This window comes from Phaseolus vulgaris, chromosome 3 (genome assembly GCF_000499845.2).
Source record: "Phaseolus vulgaris cultivar G19833 chromosome 3, P. vulgaris v2.0, whole genome shotgun sequence".
NCBI lineage: Eukaryota > Viridiplantae > Streptophyta > Magnoliopsida > Fabales > Fabaceae > Phaseolus > Phaseolus vulgaris.
The window spans coordinates 5,288,535-5,310,677 of NC_023757.2; the positions used below are offsets into that span (position 1 = coordinate 5,288,535).

Consider the following 22,143-nt stretch of genomic DNA (forward strand, 5'->3'; position numbering starts at 1 on the left):
TCTTCAACCACTACAATAAAAAATCATTCAAACTTTTAAATTTTCCAACCTCATACTTTTTGAAACTCATGATGATTGAATCCACATTCATTGCACCGGTTTATTGAGGAATTGTTTTAACAAACTCAGTACCGAAGAATTTACCAACATAAACAATAATTTGATAACAAAGAGAATCCACAAACATTAATAGTGGAAGGTAAACTAAGGAAGGATAACAAAATTCAAACACAAAAATAATGTGGTTCATTTGAAGTGTTAACGAACTTTTACTTAAGTCTCATATTTTTTTTAGTTGAACTAACGTCTATGAAAAATGTCAATTGACATTACAAGTTCTTATTTATACAATATAATTGTTATAATTAACTTTCGTGAAATATTCCTAAACTAATAAAATATATAAATAGTGTTTTTTATATCAGCATATAAATAGTCACTTATGCAACTTCTCTATACGATATTTATCTTACTAGAAGTTAAAAGACTACACATTGTACCTACCATATGCTATTCATATTTTGTACTAGATGGGTTTGATGAAATTAGACCATCTAGAAATCTTAACAAAATTTTACTTTGAACAATCTTCACAATTTCTTTTCTTATGTTTTTCATACACATAACTTATATTTATCCAATATCCATTTTCCAATTTATCTTTTATAAAAAGACTTTTATTATAAATATACTCTAATGTTTTATGAAATGTGTCCCATGTACCATTGAGAAAGTTTAAACTTGATTAATATGCATTTTACAAGTCTCATTTACAATTTTAACAAAAAAAAAAATAGATAGCATTTTAGATTGATTTCTAGGTACTCGATATGAAAGTGATTAGATTAAATATAGTATAATTAAATATATAATTAGAGTGAAACATGTAAACTGTATCTTACACTAATTAAGATATGACTTGATATATACGTATTAACCCAGTAAAGAAAAAAAAATATTTCTAAATTGTCCAATCAAATAATTTAAGATTCAATGAATTAATCACTTTATTACATTTTAATGAGAATCTAAACTTTAATTATGAACAATAACTTTAATATAAAGCAATTACAAACCCTAACTATACATATAAGGTAAACATTAATTTAAAGAGTGTGGCTTTCTCACGAAAATTCAACGTCTCCTTCGTTTTTTTTTTTTTTTCAAACCAAATATCACAGCAGAGAGACGAACAATTGCTTTCATAGTATACAATCAATCTAGGGCCAAATGTGTGTCTCAATCTGAATATGAAACACAAACTTAAAATGAAAATATAAAGTTGATAGTCTATTTGCCTATAAAACCTGTGTTTATCCTTTTATTTAGATACCCAAGATAAAGACAAAACTATATTTTAAATCTCAGTGCAAATCAATAAAGAAATTACAATCCATAATAATAGATATAAATTAGATTCAAAGTATACCTTTTTCACCAAAAATTAACAAAGTAGGTCTTGTCACTAAAAAAAAAATATTATTTATAGATTTTTATCTATATATCTGAATCCATAAATAAATTCAGCATCGGATATACCTATGGACAACATTATTTATGAATATTATTCACAAATCTGAATTTGTAAGTAAATTTAGCCTTACCTACCAATTATTACCCACAGATCTCTATCACTTATCAACTATTACCCACAGATCTCTATTACCAATGGATCTCTATTATATACCAACTATTACCCACAAATCTATATTATCTACCAATTATTACCAACAAATCTCTACCTACCAAATTATGTATAAAAAAATAGTTGTATGTAATTTTCAATTCCACTACTTAGCTAGAGTATTTCAAACAACTAATCTAAGCTAATTAAATCAAATAAAAAAAAAGAAACTAGGTTAACCGTGAAATAAGCATTATGTGAATTATAAAACAAAGATGAAAGGGATTGCTTACTTAACAGTGAGATGGTGATGCAAGACGGTGGCACTAAATCAATTTCCCTACCATCAATAAAATTGGATTTTGCGAGATGAAGATTTCATTGTAAGATTGAAAAACTTACCTATAAACACAGTGGTGGTGTGATGGCGACAACAATAACATAACATGGTGAGACACAATGACGAAGAAACAACAACGATTCGTGAGGAAGAAGACACATTGAACACATGGTCTTACTAGACTTTAAACATCTTTTCTACATTAATGTTTGGTAATTGATGCTCTTAGAAACTACCATTATATATAAAATGGTAACTTTTACATTGATTACTATACATCCAATGTATAGTGGAGAGGTGAATAGGAAGGTCTGTCTGATATGAAGATGAAGATAGCGCATGCTGCAGATTGGAACAGAATGTGCAGTTTGGAACGAAGATAGTGTCTGCTACATATTTTTTGTTGGAATTTTTTTTTTTCTACACAACAGTCCATGAAGTTAGATAGGAGTGTTGAGATGTTCATTCATAGGAATTAGAGGACAAGTTTGGATATAGAATTTAGGATTTTGAGATAAGATTGACAAGTTTTGTTTTAAAAGACTCATAGTGTATAAGATTGAGCATCTCCAGAATACTTTCTCTTTATTTATGTTTTCAATAAAAAAATATACATCCAATGTAAAAAGCTTTCAAATTTTTTCAAAATTTTCACCACAATATAATTTGTGTATATGTTAATATCTAATGTGTAAAATTATATATGGATTTACCGTTTTTTTAGTAGTGGGCTGTTTATTCCAATCATGTCAATTGGTTGAGTGACTAGACACATACCATGAAAAAATTATATACTAAGGAATACACAAAAATGTTAGTCAGAATAATGAACTCCAATAATGTTATATGGTCAATGGGATAAAAAACAGCCTTACACAAAAATTAACTCCAATAATAATTGATATATATTAATATTTGGAATATTTTTACTCTTGATGTTTCTGGTGTGCAACATAAAAAATTTAAGCAAAAGTTTGATTGTTAAAAGCTTTATGGACAGTGATGTATATGAGTCGTATCGAATGTATAAAATGAGTCGGTAGTAGAACATGTATTCAGAGGGGGGAAGAAGAATATATTAGGGTGTGTGTCCAATATCTTGAGGCTTCTAGCCTAGAAATTTCTCTCTTTGTTTAAGTGCAGGTTAATGTAAAGCATGGCAGAGGGACATCTGCATACAAGAGTGCTGATTCATGTACAATGAACCAAGGAAAGACACCACATTGTCTTCTCATGTGCACGTGTCCAATTATGAACTTCACCAAACTTCTTTGTAACATATGGAATCACTTATGTAAGTGGGTAAGAGTAATGTGTAAATATCACGTGATTTGTAGATAATAAAAAACAAATGCATTATAAGATTTTTTATTTTATTTTATTGTTGTTGACACAGTCTAGATATCTTTAAATATAGGAGCAAGAGAACAAGAGTTACTTATTGTAGCTATACATTTTTTTTATTATTTGTTTGTTGTGAGACAGTTTGTTCTACTTTAGTGTCTGAGTATACCTAAGCTGTTTTTTTTTCTTTCTATCTTCTATGTATTTTAGTAGTTGTGATCTATTTGATATATTTGTTTTATCTTGTATAAGGATTGAAATAACTCTCCTCACCATGGGGCTTTTGCGTGGGCCTATTTGACGCATACTTATTATTACTAATTACTATTTATATTCTTTATTAATGTTGGAAACATTTTGCACTCGATAGGAATCGAACCCAAGAAACTGCAACAGTCAGGATTTGAACTCAAGAACCACTAGACCAAACAAATTCTTTAATTATATTATCATTTTTATTATACTTATTATTAATATAATTTATACATATTAATATAATTATTATTAATAATAATAAAATAAATTATACTCATATTATTCAATTATTATTAATATTATTATTAACATTATTATTAATAATATTATTAACATTATAATTAATATTATAATTAACATTATTATTAATATTATTATAAATATTATTAATATTATTATACATATTATTAATATTATTAGTATTAATATTAATATTTAATAAATTTAATATTATTATCATCAATTTAATAAATTTAATTTAACTAATTTATATCATAATTTCAAAAATAAAATAGTTATGACAATATATAAATAAAATAAATTTAAAATAAATAATATTTAAAATAAACAAATATTTTATATAACATTTAAATAATTTAAATATATATTTTATTTTAGTCAATTAATTTTAAATCAAACGCTTATTTAATTTAATAAATCTAATTTAATTAATTTATATTCAAAATTGATAAATTAAATAATTTATTATAACATTAAAGAAATAATTCTAAAATAAATATAATAAAGAATTCAAAATTAAAATATTTATTATACATTAAAAATATTTAAATTTTAAAATTCTAAACATGCATGGGCTATAGCGGACGCATATGCGTGGGTTCTGTGGGCAACGCAAAACGGACGCATATGCGTGGGCTGCGGCCGACGCAAAACCGACGCCTATGCGTGGGCCGCGGCCGATGCAAAATTTTTTTAAAAAAAAAAAAAATTAAATCAATATATGCGTCCAATGTAAATCTTGCGTGGGTTTTTACTTATTTTGGCCGACGAGAGTAGCGTCCGCAAATGGCCCACGCAAAAATTTGGAAGCTAAATCAAGTTTTTCTTGTAGTGTTTACACTCACTTATATACCATGAAAGACTCTAATATTTAATCGACTGGATAAAAAGAAAACGTGTAAATATCTTACGTAGAAGACGTGTTTTGTAAGATTAATGATGTGTATAAAGAATAGAGTATTTATTTACTTAAATATTTTATCAATAAAAATATTGTATAGTTGTACCAACGATCAACATTCATGCTTACTATTTGAAATACAAACTATAAACATAAACTTACATATTATATATATATAAATTTTACTAATTTAAGGTGGGATTTGACAGTGAAATAGTTTTTCCTAAAAACTATAAGGTTTTACGTAAAATTGTTTTCATACTGCCTTAGTCCATAAGAATATATATACCTTGTTTGGTTAGTTACCGAAACTTTTTTTTTCTTCATTACAACAACTTTATAAAAGGTTTATCATATAGAAATTTCGATATCTTGAAAAAGAGTTATAAATATGACCGCAGTGTTTATATTTAATATTTTTTTAAGGAATATACACAATTTATTATTTTAAGGACTACCTATGCACTAAATAACTGAAAACAATTGAACATATTATCGAATATTTACGATCTGGAGGGAAGGACATGTAGTGACTTTTTTGTTCTATTAAAATATAGATTTAATTTTCGTTTCTTTGGGATATCAAATCTAAAATAATATTTCACAAGTATTGGCTTATATGGAATTAAGAAATTTAGCAACTATGCTGGCAAAACAGAAAAGATATAAAAAGTTAATATCAGAAACTATTTTCCATGATATAACCAAATCCACTAAGATTTATATCAATAACATGATTGACAAATAATCATGTATCTTGGGTATGGTCTATCACAAGTCACACCCTTAAATAAATCTCAAAACTTTGAGGAACTTGAAAGTGATTTTCAATGAAAAATACATTGGGTTCATTCAATAAGAGAGAATTTCATGTGACTCATGAGTTTTTTTTTTTCATTTTCATTTTCTTTAATATAAAACATTCCTCGATATATACATTCATATGCTAGGTAAACTTACCATCACCATTCATTCTTGGCAATTTGGACATTTCCCGAAAAATTATTCTGAAAAATTCCTCATCGCATGTTATGTGATGTGAGTTGCTTTGCAAATGACATGTGCTGATTTAACTTCAATCCTTTTCCCCTTAAAAGTGATAAGATTTTGATACCAAAATGAACCTAATACAAGGAGACAGAAGAATTTCTTTTTGACTCTTGCTATATCATTTACTCATTTTAGGCTATACGGGTAACCCTGGTCTCCTTCACATCCAACGACAATTATAATACACAGCAAGAGAAATTGAGACATTCCTATCCCCTTATATATGCTATAGTACTAAAACAAAGTAAAATACCCTTTTAAGTCACAAGCAAGAGTAGCCTTCAAATGCAGAATAAAATTATTAGATAGAGTAGAACTATGTTCTCTTCCTCTCCAAACCTTCACAAATAACTTGTGCATACTTTTGTTTACTCTAGATGGGCATACAATAATGAGATGAAGGATGGGTGTCAATTGAGGAATATGGACAAAAGGACACATATGGGTGGAGAAGTCATAATGGTGTTCTACGGATCTGTCTATCTTTTATCATAGTTTCTGAGGGAGATTACAAATGTACAGGCCTTGCCACAATTACTGACTCGTTGTAACCATTGTTGCAGCTGGTGTGCATTTGGGTGAACCAATTGTGTTTGAACCTCAATCTTTGTAGTTGTTATCATGTGAACAAATGCTTAATTGGTGGATGAGACACAATAAAGGTTTTGTTTGTAATTTGGGTGAGATTAGATTCACTTTTTGAGAATGATTTGTATGTCATTTGTGGGTTTAATTGAGTATGAACTTCGGTTTTGTGTATAAGGGTTTGAGCATCCCTGAAATGTTCCTATAATTTCTTTTTTGCTGATAAAAAATCTTCTTAGATAGAGTAGAACTATATTTTAAAATGACTACGATTTTCAAATCCCAACGTCCTACTTGTAATTAGAATATAAGAATAACTTATGAGTTGATTTTTTTTTGTCCATCTATCAAAATAATTAGAAATATTTCACATTTAGTGTATAAGACACTCATGTCACAAATTTGGGTTGCATTTTGTCACCTAACCTTTCTTTTTTAAATGCCTAAGAAAATTCTTTTCCACCAAGCTTAAAAATGTAATCATTGCTAAAATGGCTTATTAGTACTCTTACAATTGTCTCAAATTATTGTAGTGCACAAATACATTTTCAACTAAGAAACTATAGTTCTCAATTAATAACCTAACTTTTTGAATCCAAATATAGATCGTGCATCAAGTATGCGTTGAAGAACTTGATTAGAGATTAATATTGGTAGTGTGATGTATTGACTCTAAATTATGATAATCTTATTACGATCATAGTAGGTCATCTCCTGGTGCTTCTAGTTGTGTGAATATTAGGTAGACTACCCTTTTTACTCTTGCAGACGATGTTTGTTGTAATTGTTTTTTAACGATTTTCTGTTATTTTTCTATATATAGAAACATGTTATACTCTTTTTAGTGTCTTTTGATATATGTTATTTGTGTGTAGGACCTTCTACTATAATACAATTTCTTTTCTTTTTTTTCTTATTATTGTGCTTCTTATTATTATTGTAAGAACCTAACAATTGATGTTGTCTGTGAGAACAAGAGGAAGAAAGTCAAGAAGATCAAGTTTGAGACATGACCATCAATTTTGACAATATTGAGATAACTTTGAATTATAGAGGATCAAGATGGAAGTTGGGGTGATATGTGTAAGTCAAAAGATGATGGAGGGTTGGGCATAAAAGATATTGGGGTGTTTAACATAGCCTTGTTAGGAACATGGAAGTGGGGATTGGGATTAGACATGAGAGGTTTATGGAAAAAAGTTATGGTGTCAAAGTATAGATCATAGAGGACTGTTGGGTTAGCCATAACTCTCTTAGGGATAAGTATCCTCGGTTATATGTGAATGTGTGTGAAAAGGAAAGTAATCTACAAAATATGGACCACGAGTGCGGGGGTGGATGGTAGTGGACATTAAAATTGCGTAGAGAGTGATTTTTGTGGGAGAGAGAAAATCTGGAAAGGTTAATAGGTATTTTGGGATAATGTTCTATTCAAGTAGGAAAACAAGATATATGGACCTGGAAAGACGGTGAAACAAATGTAAACACTGTTAAATATGCTTATAACAAAATTTGGAGTCTTCTAGCACGGAAAAAATAAGATACAATAGAAGATCTATGGAATATAAAGGCTATGACATATGCATTACACCTTTCTTAGAGAGTTATCATAAATAGAGTGGCTACATGGGTTAATTTAGGTAAGAAAGGTGTTAATGTTGTTTCTAACCTTTGTGCTATGTGTGAAAAGGAAGAGGAGTTTTTCCAACATCTTTTTTTCGATTGTAGTATGTCCTAGAAAATTTGGAAGTTATGAGACAAATGGGCAAGCATAGATTTAGTATATCACAACTCTGCCAGAAATAACCTATAACTTTATGCTTTTAGGAATGACTAGGGAACTTAACCACACCTGGAAAACTATATGGGTTACTATTGTATGGTCCATATGGACACATAGAAACAATATTGTTTTTAAAGGATCTATACAAGATTCTGATGATATTTTTAATGTATCTCAACTAAAAACCTGGGTATGGATCACAAACAAGTTTCCAAAAGCACACTTCTCATATTTTGATTGGTGTCTATATCTTGGGTTGTGTATAAAGAGTTATGCTAGCTAGAATTAGGATGGGTAATGTAATGTACACAGAGGACTAAATCTTTGATGATATTTCAAAATTTGTTATAGTATGAACACCCTAGTTGTATGGATGTATGGTTTCTTAGAGCATCCTGTTATGTTATACTTTTGCGATACATATGTTTGAAAAAATGAGGGGTTGTTTCTGGTTTCTGTTTATTGCCTCTTATTTTGCTTTACTGGTATGCAGTAAAGATGAAATTTTTCTTCCCTCTTTTAGCAACACATTGGGAGATATATTACTACTCATGTACTAGCAACTAGAATGAGGGTGAACAACATATGTGCTCTCAGATGTAACAAAGGCACATACATTGAATAGCAAATTTAAAAATTGTGTTAATTTGTAATTAAGGGATGATTACGTGTGTATTAGGACTATCGTTTTTGGCTTTTGTGAAGGCTAATGCTTCGTCAATACAAGTGAAACATGAACTTTTGACTGCTCTGCATTTGTATATGGGTTAGAGCACCACAAATGCTCCATATAATTCTAATTAAGTTATTATTGTTGATAAAAAAATGGAAGTTATCTTGATACAATTAGAATGTGCTAGCGCGATAAATGGGGTGGTGAACATGTCAATGTCTTTGTTTCAAAAGGAGAAGACTAACATGATCAACAAAGTCATAAGCACCATAGTTTTGTGTCTTGGAGATAATACACATAGGGAAGTGGAAATGAGAAGATTGATGCATCCATATGGATGAAGCTAAAAACAACAACATATATGATGAAATCTTTAGCACATAAAATTTGTTAGAAATAACAACTATATTCATTCAGAATGATAAAATCAAGAACGATTGTGATGTGACAAACAAATTTTAACAAGATTCTAAACAACCTTGAAACATTGAGATGAAACTCAACGTGAAGATAATGATTTATTCCTTCTTTATGTCTTACTCAAGACCTTTGATCATTTTAAAGATGCTTTATTGTTAACCATTATTTTGGAGGAAGTTCATACATCAATTTGGACTAAGGAGTTTTAGAAGTTTCAAAAGTCTAAAATAGGTGATAGTGGGGCAAGTTTGAATGCCTCAAAGTCCAAGAACAACAAAAGGAGTAAGGTGAAATGGAAGAAGTAAAACCAATCATTAAAGGATAGGATGGAGAGGGGTCTTGAGTGCTACAACTACCACGAGAGAGGTTACTATAATAAATATTGCTTAGAAAAGGAAAGGAATGAGAGGGGAACGAACTCTCATTTTCAAAGATAATTTATTGATACCATTGTAGCGTTTGATAGTTTTGAGTTTGCTAGAGTGTTGGTGGCATCAGTTTCAAATACTCGTAGAAGATAAATCATAGGTTCAAGGTGCACTTATCACATATGTTTAGTAAAAGATTTTTTTGAGAGATTTGAACTAAAAAATAAGTGTAGTTCTTCTTGAGAACAACAAAGTTTGTAAGATGCAAGACATGTGGTTAGTCAGACTATAGATGTTTAACAACTAAGAGATGTTATTGCAAGATACGAGGTACATTCCTCAGCATAAGAGAAACCTTTTTTCGATTACTATGTTTGATCTTATGGGGTTGACAAGCAAGATTGAATGAGGTACTATGAAGATTTTAAAAGGATCATTTATAGTTGTTAAGGGAGTGAACATGAATAATCTTTACATATTAGATGGTTCAACATTGATCGTGCATGCATTTGTGACAAATTAGATGCTGTGAGATAAAAAAAAATGTGACATATGAGGTAGGGACACATACGTGACAAAGGTTTGGTGGAGTTTGGCAAGCAAAACCTACTATTAGATGATAATATGGAGGAGTTGAAGTTTAGTGATCAATGCGTCCTTGAAAAGACTCAAATTGAAGTTTGAGACTAATAAACATGTGTCTAGTAGGACTAATTTGAGTATGCCCGTGCATACTTTTGGAGTCCAACATGAGGTCAAACTCATGGTAGTGGGTTTTATTTCTTTACTACCACAGATAACTACACAAGGAGGGTGTGGATTTATATCTTGAAAAGTAAGAAGAAAGTATTTTAGGGATTAGAGGAATAACACACCAGGATTGGTATTTAGTAGGTAACCAAACTTTAAGTGCTTATAACTGAAAATGAATTTGAGTTTGTATCATATCAATTTAACTAGTTTTGCAAGAAAAAATTTATAAGGTGGCATAAGATGGTCACAAGTATACCTCAACAAAATGATTTTGTTTCAACTAGGTAAGTTATGTTATTGGGAGTTAGTTTTCCTAAGTCCTTATAGGACAAGCTGCAAATATTGTCATTTATCTAATAAACAAAAGTCCATTATATGCATGAAGTTGAAGACTCTCATGAAGGTGTGAATTAGAAAGCCATTAAATTACAATAATCTGAGAGTGTTTGTTGCCTTGACAAGCATAAACAAATAGGTGTATCTTCAATGGATACACCGAATGAGTGAAGAGGTATAAGTTGTGGACGTTGAAACTTGGGGAAGATAGATGTTTTATAAGCAAAGACGTCATATTTGGTGAGACTCAAATGATTATGATGTGTAGAGATCTGGAGAAAGGCATAGAGAAAGCTCATGATGAGGTGGCTCAAAGCCTATGTTGGGAACGATGAAATCTGAGGTTTCTTAACCTTGAAGTATTCTTCTTGGCTTCGCTTCAACTCCAACTCAACAAAATCATCTTTCTTAAGTATGAAAAAACGTTTTTGCTTTGAATCCGCTCCAAGCCAAACTCAAGCGATTTGGACTTTTCTTGATATTGACCCTTTTTCGCTTTGGATTAGCTCCAAGCCAACCCTAAGCGAATTTAGGCTTTCTTGTACTTGAATTACTATTTTCGCTCAGAGCCTCTTAAATTCAATTTGCCTCCAAAACTATGCTATTGTGATCCTTCACTGGCTTAGATTCGCTCAACGTATCCCTCGACGCTTAGTGCTTTAGAGATTCTTGATTTCATTTCTCTCTATTGCCAATACGCTTAGCCTTGGATGTAGGTGCATAGCGAATTAGTCATTCTACTAATCCTTTGTTTTGTTGCTGATTTCTTTATTTTCCTTCAATTTTTGCATTCCCTTATCTCATTTTGGGTCAAGCATCATTATTGGTGAAAAGGAATCATTTTCATGATATTTACATACAATCCATTCATTTTTCATGCCTAATTTGATATGAAAATTAAGAACATTTGACACTTATCAACTTTATGGTTGAAGGTAAGAGAACTGGTTATTATACATGATTGTGACTATTCATTGTGATAGTAAAAGTGTCACATTTAGTTGATCATCAAATATGCCACTAGAGAATCAAACACATCAAATGTTAAACTACATTTTGTTTGAGGCATTATTTTTTGGAGATACATGATTATGAAAGTAGCTTTAGAGGAAAATACTGTAGATGTGTTTACGAAGTCTTTCCCAAGATTGAGGCTTAATTATTCCTTGAAGAATTTTTTTTTTTGTTTAAGAATGAAGGAAAGTGTCACGATAGCTCTTTCATGATTTTAGAGTCAAGGTGTTGCATGATTTAAGTGAAAGTTGCAGAACAAGGTCACTATAATTCATATAGCCTAAGGTTAGACAACTTTCAACACATACAATAATTATTTTATTTATAAGTTCCATGAAAATAATTTTGTCAATTGTTAATAGGAAAATGGATTCATTTGAATCTCACTACTACATCATGTAGTGGATGAGAGTCATTCTTTGTGCGAGTATTACTAATTCCTAGATAAAAGGAAACATGTTTCAATATTTGCTAAAATGTATTTTACTTTTATGATTATTGTACAATAATGTGAGTCAAATATTTCAGATTTTTAATGATCAATCTTCATTGTTTTAGGATGATATATAATAATTATGACGACATGTAACAAGTAAGAGAACAATGAACAACATTTTTTCTCCAACATAAATAGTGTAGTTAAGTTTATTTTCTTGTTTAGCTCATTTATAAGTTAAATTAGACATTTTTTGTATTGAACTTGTAGTACAATTCTTTGTATATATATTAAAAAAAAAATTTATACATTTCAAGTTTTAATTTTAAATCAAATCCAATTGTTCGATGTAAATTTACGATGAATTTAACCTATATAACGTAAATTTACGTTAGACAATTCACAATCTAACATAAATACTATTTTATAATTAACAATTTATATTATATTCATTGGTATTTGTTGTAAAGTAATCTAACTTAAAAATACTTTTTATCTCAAATAAAATAGTCGACGTACGTATAAAAGTATATTTTCCACGTCTACACGTTAAAAGCATTTTTGTATTAGTGAAGTAACGAATATAAATAATGAGTGACATTGTACTCTACTGAATCCATCCACTAAACTTTTGTTTTTCAATATTTTATAGCCACGTTTTCTTAAGAGATCCGTTGTTACTTTTCAAGATTTGTTTAGTTCATCCGTACACTAGTTTTTTTTTTTTAATTTTATGTTCTTATCAACTACGAGTAAAACTCGTAGCCACTAATTATGACCCACCCTAGAATAAGTAGGTTAGAAATATTTGAAGAGGTTTTTATTTATTGAATTACATAATTTTTTAAATATTTCATCTCAAAATAAATAACCCTCTCAACCAAATTAATAAACAAAATTATTTACATATTTTTTATAGACAAAAAAAAGTGCGAAAAAAACTCAAGTTACAAAAAGTAAGAAAAAAAACATGTACAAGTTAAACATTTTTACCGCAAAAAGAGAAAGATGGAAAAGTTGCACCATTTATTATTTTTCTTATATAAAAGATTATGTTCGTTAAATAATAGATTATATTATTAATATTTATGTTAATTTTAAAATTAAATCAAACATAATTAATTATAAAAATTTTCATTTATTATTAGTATAATAATAATGATAATAACTAGTTATAAAAAATATTGAAAATAATAGATAAATTCATTAATAAGAAATGAGATTATCTTTCTTTTTACGTGTTTTAATTCTTTGTCATTTAATATAAATAAACACCACTTGTTACTTTTCTTTTGTCTCACCTTTTTCTTATGAAAAATGATTTTTTGACACTGCTCCACCCTACATCCCACTAAATATTAATATTTTAATTATTTTTAATTTTTTTAATTTTAAAAATTATTTAAACATTTTGCATTTTGTTTATATTTTCATTAAAAACATTGTTTTATTTTATTTTAATTTTTTTATTATAAATATTAATATTTTGTTGTGGGTGTAAAGTGTAGCAAGGTGTAAAAATATCATTACTCTTTTCTTATACCCAAATATGGTAAAAATCTCAGTAGTCATCAATCAATAGTAGTAACCAATCAAATGTCTCACTGTTGTAGTCGATGAGTGCTTTATGCTTGTAATGGAGCAGGTGATAATTTGAATAAAAGATGGTTGAACAAGTACGAGCAGGTGAATATGAGTGGATAATTTCATTCATTAGCTTCCATGTGGCATGCTTTTGACAACAAAAGACAAATACTTGCCAAACCTAACACAAATTTGACATGGCTATTCTACACCTATATATAAATGCATGTTTCACCACCATAACTATAGAGCTTTTGAGCCAAAGTGTGTTGAAGAGAGATTGGAGGAGAATGAAGGGAAGTAGTTCAATTGAAGTTGGAGAAGCCTCCAAGGGTGCATCCCCAAGAAAAGGGGTCACAAGAGGGTTATCTGTAATGGACTTTGTTTTGAGAATTCTTGCAGCAGTTGGAACCCTAGGTGCTGCATTGGCCATGGGAACCACCAATGAGACCCTTCCATTTACCACACAGTTCATCAAATTCAGAGCTGAATTTGATGACCTTCCCTCACTTGTGTAAGTGTGTGTTTAGTTTCAAGTATTTTCAATCAAGTTGATGAACAAACTGGTAACATATTAAGCAAATGTTTTAACTTACATCTTCATTCTCAAGAGTGATTTTTGTGTATCTGAAATCATGTGATTGAGTTGCTAGAAAAAAGTTGGCTAATACATTGGATGTGTGTGAACATGCAAAACCAGGTTTTTTGTGATGGGAAACTCTATTGTTTCTGGCTATCTTGTGCTTTCACTTGTTCTATCTGTCTTCCACATGTTAAGGAGCACTGCAGTGAAGAGTAGAATTCTCCTTGTTGCTTTTGACACGGTAAACGAACAGATTCTCCTTATCACAAAGGCAATTTTTTTGGATATGGCAGCAAATTATTCAAACACGAATTTACATGTATTATTATAATTTTATTTAGTTTGATAAAAAACCTTAAAAAAAAGTCATACTTATCCTGAATTTTAATTGATTGATAGTATAAAGTTTTTATGTTATACACATATCCTGGAAAATATTTATTATGCATTACAAGAAATCATTATTGATATGTGGCTTTCAAACGATTATGGTAAAAAGGTAATAAATTGTATTACATACTATAAATTTGGTTCATAATATCCAAGCATAACCTATTTTCTAGTATAAAAGTTAAACTAAATAAAAACATATCCTATAATTAGAACCTTAAAATAAAGACACGGGATGCTGTCTCAATATTATTTAATATATATTTACTAAATGCTGGTTTTAATTGCCAAAAGTATTATTTTTGTATTTGCAGTTGTTATGCATAACATGCACTACTAGAAAATAATAAAAATCAGTTTTAGAAGAAAAAAAAAATTAAATTATATATTATATTAAAAATTAAAAAAATTATTAATATTTAAATTTTTTATTATTAATAAATAGTTTTTAAATTGATATCTAATTAGTTATTAATTATTTAATTTATAAAATTAGTAGTTAAAATCTTTATAGTTAATTAAATATTAATTTAAAAATTATATATCAATAATGAAAACTAATTTAAATATTGATAATATTTTTAATTTTTAAAATAATATCTAATTTAATCAATATAACAATTAATTATTTTTTATATTTAAAATTTGTTTTTATTTAATGATTTTTTTATAATAATGAAAAAAAATGAGATAATATATAAATTAGTGTCATGCTAAAATATATATACTAATTAATTTTGATGTTAACTCCTTAATTAGTCCTTAATTTTAATATTGTTGATGAAGTTTTGGTTAATGTTGTAATAAAAGGTAATGATGGGTCTGATCACGGCTTCAGCCTCTGCAGCAACATCGATAGTGTACATAGCTCACAAAGGAAATGCAGGTGCCAATTGGTTTGCAATCTGCCAACAATACAACAACTTTTGTGAACGCATTTCGGGTTCCCTCATTGGCTCTTACATTGCTGTTGCTCTCTTCACAATACTAATCATCATATCAGTTCTTGCAATCTCTCGAAACTGATCTCTTCTCCAACTGTTCATGCCCTTTTCTTCTTACAACTTGGTTTCAACAAAAAACAATCGTCTTCATCAAAAACTTTCTAGTGTGCACTTGTGGTTTGGTATCGAAGTGTGTAAATGTTGAACTTTTAGTTTCTGGGTGTAATCGATGTGTAACAGCAGAGCATGATTGAGCCTTCGTGTTAAACTTTAAATATTTGGAAAAAAGTTGCAAATTCTGATGACAAGTATGTACATAATGCATATATATGTATATATTAAAAAAGAGTAACATGAGGTTTTATACCACAAAATTAGAATTCCGAATACTGATATATTCCCTGCATCTTCCTCCTTGTGCTATGTTAGTATGGCCACAAGTTCATCTATTGACTTCAATGTCTTCTCGTAGTATAGGTATGATTCATACACCTTTGGCGTCCGAATATACCGATCAAACTGAACAAAATGCAAACCAAAAATCACTTTTTTAAGACACGTGATTTTATTAAGGGAAAAAGGTTTGCAAGTGCTAACTTAGGTTTCTGCTTAAATTCATCAGTTCAGATAAATCATGCATAACATGTCATTATAGATGAGTAATGAGAGTATCCAATTCAGCTCATACAAATTTTACATATAATTAGACAAGTAGCAAGAGTATAAGGGTGTTTACACTATTTTCTTTACAATAATTTTTAGGAGAAAAATAATGAACATAAAATAGAGTTAATTTCCTGTATTATGTTTAAAATAATTTTTAGAAGTTCTTTTTATAATATTTTTAATTTATGATAAAAGGGACAATTTATTTTTTTATATACTTTTTTTCTAAAATTAATCATCTCATCCAACCATGCTCTAATAATAATCAACCTTATTTCCTAATTCATTAGATTACAAGAAAATAATTAAAAAAGTAATTTTAATAGTAAAAACATTATTATATATAAAACAGTTTCTATTATTAATAAAATTGTTTTTAAATTTTTATATAATTAGTTACTAAAATTGTAAATACTAAATATTTTAGATTTTAAAATTAATAGCTAAAATCTTAGTAACTAATTAAACTAATTAATTAATTAAATATAAATTTATACATTATTTTATAAATATAAAAATTATTTAGATATAATAATTTTTTAGTTTATAAAATAGTATGTAATTTAATGATTTAATGAGATTTTTACTTAAAATTAACTTTTATTTAATAATTTTTTCTTAGGATTATAAATAAAATTGAAATGAATGAATAATATATAAGTTCTGCATATTGGTTCATAAACCTGAAGAAGAAAACTTCTGAGAAATCATGACATATGCACTTGTTAATATGTTAAGTTTTTGAAGTAATAAGCATTAGATTTGAGATGTGGATAATATGAATGAGAAAGTAAGAAGAAGTAACAGTGAAATACCTCGCCAAAGTTGGAGACCAATTCATTAGCAGTCTTGACATAGTCCTTGCGACGATTCTGAGGCAAGGTGGAGAAAGCAGTTCTCAAATCCTGGTCGAGGTAGGCCTGTTTGATGCGTATGTAGAACATGATATACCTCCAAGACAGTGTCTCCAGAGGCTCCCTCATGTCGTGGAGCCCTTCAGCAGTCTGCTTTATGCGGGCCACTGCGTCTTCCGGGGAAAGCCCGGGCCCGAAGAAGTGCTCCCAGATGAAGGAGCGGGTGCCCCAGTTCTGGGCCAGGGCTTGTTGGGTGCTGCCATGCGCTGCTACCACTGCTGTTGAAGTGGCCAGGAATGTGGAGATGAGGTTCCTTCTGTTGGTGCCGGTGTGGGGGAGAGTGGTGGTGGTGGTGGAGGGCTTTTTGTGGTGGGTTTTGAGGTGGGCGTGGAGGAGTGTGGTGGCGTGAGTGAAGCTGGACATGGTTTGGGTTTGGATAACGTGGTTTGGGGACGTAGATGATGTTTGAGGGAGTGAGGTTTGAGTGGTGGGGAGGGAAATTTTGGAATCTGAGGTTTCGGGCAGGGGGGTTTGGCTCACCCTCTGACCGTTCTGCCCGCTGTAAGAGCTTGATGTTTTGATGTGCCTTGCCCATGTGGAATATTTATCTTCTTGAGTTGTGGAACAGGTAGCAATTTTTAATTTAACTTATCTTCTAAACAAATCTTATTTAAAAAAGTAATAAAAATTAGATTTTGGTTTTCTATGTGCTTTTTAATAGTTTTATAAAAAGTAATTATTTATTTTTTTAATAAATAAATCCAGTTTACTTATTAAGTGATTGTTTTAATAATTATTCATTTAAAAACATTTAATTTAAATTTTTTGTAAAAGTAAAATTATCAACAATTAAAAAATAATTTTTTTATGTGATGACAGATGATTATTATTATTTGAGGTGTTAGTTTAGTTAAGTTGTGAAGTTGCACATATATGTAACCAGAAAGTTTTTATATAATACTTAAATATATGTGTTTTTTTTTATGTATAACTAGAAAAAAAAAATAGGTATTGTTATGTTGGTATGTTTTAAAATATTTTTTATATAATATTATTATATTATATTATTATATTATATTATAAATTTATAAAATTTATATATTTTTTAATTAATATATGATAATTTTGTAAATATCATTATAAATTATAATATATATTTCTACATACATATATGTGTTTTAAAAAAATATTAATATATAATATCATGATTTTACAATAATAAATCATTTTTCAAGTAAGAGACTAAATAATAATTAGTGTTTACAGTATGTTCTAAGTCCCCTAAAGTATAAAAGAAGTAAATTTTGTTTTAATATATATATATATATTAAATTATAATAAAATTTGAGTAAATTTATATTATTTAAATAAAAAATATAATTTATCTTTGGAGGAGTGTTCTTAATTATGTGTAAGATACGTCCTTCATAATTTCTTAAATTTTTAAAAAGCTACATTGAAAGAAATTAATATAATGTATTTTTGGTACATTAAAATATATGAAAGAGAGGTTGTAGTAATTATCTCTCTTATAAGAGTTTCACTGCTCAAGTGTTTAATGTTATTCAAATAAAAATTTGTTAATGTTCTTAGTATGATGGAATGTTTGAGATATAAATCAAGACAAATCTCTTTTCTTTAAAGGAATGACATAAAAAGAGAACTCTTAATTATAAATTGTTCTAAATCCAATTATTAATATTATATTGATGATTTTCATTTTTGTATAACACAATTCATAACCTATACATAATAATAATTTAGAAAACCAATGATATTAATTTCAACTTGTTGCATATTTTACAATTTAGGAACTTAGATTTAATCCGGAAAGAATCACATTGTTGCATTTTTAAATTTGAGGAACTTGATTGAGACTTTCTTATGATAAAAGGTTAAATTATAAAGATATAGTAGAAAAAAATAATTGTTATAAAATAATTACATATAAGAAAATTAGATTGTTAAGCCTTGGTTTTTAGTAGTAGTTTATAACTTACTAAAAATATAAACAAGATAAAGTTTAACAACTAATTAGTAGGAAATAAATGAAAATTTAAGATACTTATTTGTAATTTTTTTAAACCTATTAAAATGACGTTAAGTCTAAATATTGTTTTTTAATAAACAGGCAGTTATTAAGTTAATGATTAATTTATGGATATTCTTAAAGGAAATTTCTGTTGAAATAATTATGGATATTTTTAAAGGAATTTTTTTTGTTGAAATTTATTTAAAGAATAACCTCTTTTAATTAAATATATAACCTTGAGAGGTGGATATGTGAGTGTTTGAGTTGATAAAGAGACCAAACAAACTATCTTTACTAAAAAAAATAGTTGCTTAAGCTAATGAGAGGTTGTTGGAGCAAGAGAGATGTCATTTCTATTATCACTTCTTGAGTTATATTACTTAAACAATATGATAATGTTCAAACGAAAGAAATTTTTCCTTGTTATGGATGTATGATGAAGGTAGTTGATACTTTGGCCCCAAGGATCATAGAGTATTAAGAACAAAACTTATTATTGAAAGAAAATATTTATGTTTCACTGATAAAACTTCAAGTAGTTAGGAATCGAAAAAGAATTTTGTTTTGGAGATGGGACCTAAAGACTTCTTCTTCCTTCGGTCGGTCAGATTGTTGGGTGATGCACTGAGATTCTTCTCGTTCTTCTGTTTCTCCTTCGGCACTCGGTCTCGGATGAACACCAGATGGTGGGGGTACCTGCGAAGGCACTCCGACGCTCAAGTCAGTAAAGCGGGTGATCAGTGCTCTGGTAGGTGAACAGTAATAAATGACGTACCTTTCTCCTTGGGATGTGTGCTATTTATATTATTTTAATGGGCTTACCTTATTGGGCCTGATTAGCGGAGTGGATCTCACTTAGGGTTGCATTACCTAATCCTTAATGACGGATTAACTTCATTGACCTTGGTTTGAGCGTTAACGGTAGTATGGGTCGGCCGGCCAGGCTGACCGTGGCAATTTCCCTCGTCTCGGCCAAGTCTCTCAGGTCTCAGTCGTCTCGGCCAAGTCTCTCAAGTCTCGGTCGTCTCAGCCAAGTCTCTTAGGTCTCGACCAGGTTTCCCTGGTCTTAGTCAAGTAGATCAGGTCTCGGGCAGCCAGGTAGGTCTCGGTCAGAGAGACCAAGGGTCGGTCTCGCCCATACCGATACACTTACCCCAGGCTCGAGGGCAGGTATGCCCGATGAGTCTTTAATGGTGGGGGTCGGTCGGTCTCACTGGTTGTACGGCAGTCCCATTCCTCGAGGTGTGACGTGACCCAGGCGACGTGACACGACCCTAGACGGCGTGACGTGACTGCCATTAATGAATGTATTAGGACTTTCTATAGGGAGAATCACAATGTTAGTATTTACCAATTATGTTTCTAATGATCATAGGTTAATATTTGTTGGAACATTGGAACATGCTTAATATGGTTATATATCTATTAAAATCTTCCGAGTGTGACACGGACATTGTTTTATGCATATATATTGTGTAGTTATTTTAAAGGTTTAATCTAATTACAAATTTTATAGAATTGAAGAATTTATGTTTTCAGAAACAAAGGAAAATGTACCTAGAGAATCACACATATTTTTGCCTAAAACTTATCTTCCAAGGAAAAATATATCATGAATTTGCCTTCTCGTTTTGAATTGAGTTTATCTCATCTTCTCCCATAATTTCCATCACTATGACACCTAAAAACTAGAGGTCTAAATAACATATCAAAACCAATATGAAATTTTTTTCCAATTGTTCTCACTGCAAGATTATGTAATCAATAGTATATGTATAGAATCTACACATACACGACATAAGGATTGTGGTTCCAAACATAAAAATAACATCAGGTTTAAGATTTAAGGTTTAGGATTAGAATAAAAATTAAAAATTTAGAATTAAAAATAAAAAAGTGAATATTTTACTTACTAAATATTAACAATATCTAAAAAGTGATAGTCATCCAATTAAAATTAACTACGGTGTTATAAAAAAATTGTATTTTTAGAAAACACTATTTTAATACAAAATAAATAATTACTATAAATATGTAATTCAATTTATTAAATTATTATTATATTTAAATATAATTTTAATCTAAGTATAAATATGTTGTAGAAAGATATAGATATAAATATTATTTTATTAATAATATAAGAAATTTGTGTGTTTGTTTCAAAACTAAAAGAAGTAAATGTCATTTAAAAATTCTAAAGTTAGGTGAGTGTAATTTCATATAACTAAATCATTTAATCTAATTTTTATATATAAAAAATTTCCTTTTTAAAATTAATGAACTTTAGAAATTGAATTAAAAATATAAAAAATATATTATTATCTTAATAAAAATATAAAAGGAGGTAAGGTGATTGTCTTTTCAAATAAAAGGTTTAAAAGAAAATGTGTGAAATCCTTTACATAATAAGTAGGTTGGTTATTAATTACGTAAATAGCGATTTTCTACACAATTTTAAATTTCATTAATTACGTAAATAGCGTTGTTACGATTTATCTAACTCATTTCAATAATAACCCATAATAAAATAAAATAAAACGTAAATGCCAGCAAATAACACCATGTCCGACGAAAACAAAGTATAAAATCAATCTATTGAATCGGTATGCTTGTGAGTTTTCTAAAGAAAGATTTTTTTAATAAATAGATTTTTTTTATTTAATTCATTTTTCTAACATTTATTTTAAAAATAACCAAGTATTTTAAAATTAAATATTATTTTTTTCTTAAAAGTGATAGTTCCAAAAATTATTTACTTTAAAAACAACTATTTCTAATTTAAACAAACTGACCAACCAACTATATTGGCAACATAATTAATCATATAGAGAAATCAATTCAACTGATTCAACACTCTGTTCTTCATTTGTTTAGAATGACACTTCACTCTCTTGACTTTATAATTCAAATCGCTTTGATGGTAAAAAAAATGGCATTGGTTATATAATTAATTGATGTGGAAGGCAAA

At 28.9% G+C, this 22,143-nt stretch overlaps 2 protein-coding genes across 2 annotated transcripts; one reads left to right on the plus strand and one right to left on the minus strand.

The window, feature by feature from the left end:
- Window positions 1–13,844: 13,844 nt before the first annotated feature.
- Window positions 13,845–15,997, plus strand: LOC137806408 (CASP-like protein 7). Its single transcript, XM_068606520.1, has 3 exons — window positions 13,845–14,220; window positions 14,407–14,530; window positions 15,490–15,997. The coding sequence occupies exons 1-3, from the start codon at window positions 13,904–13,906 to the stop codon at window positions 15,703–15,705; spliced, it is 657 nt and encodes a 218-aa protein (XP_068462621.1). The 5' UTR covers window positions 13,845–13,903; the 3' UTR covers window positions 15,706–15,997.
- LOC137806407 (photosynthetic NDH subunit of lumenal location 2, chloroplastic) lies at window positions 15,937–17,753 on the minus strand. The gene is given in 3 exon segments (XM_068606519.1): window positions 15,937–16,142; window positions 17,105–17,575; window positions 17,577–17,753. Coding segments are annotated over 3 exon segments (732 nt in total). The 5' UTR covers window positions 17,739–17,753; the 3' UTR covers window positions 15,937–16,043.
- Window positions 17,754–22,143: the final 4,390 nt, after the last annotated feature.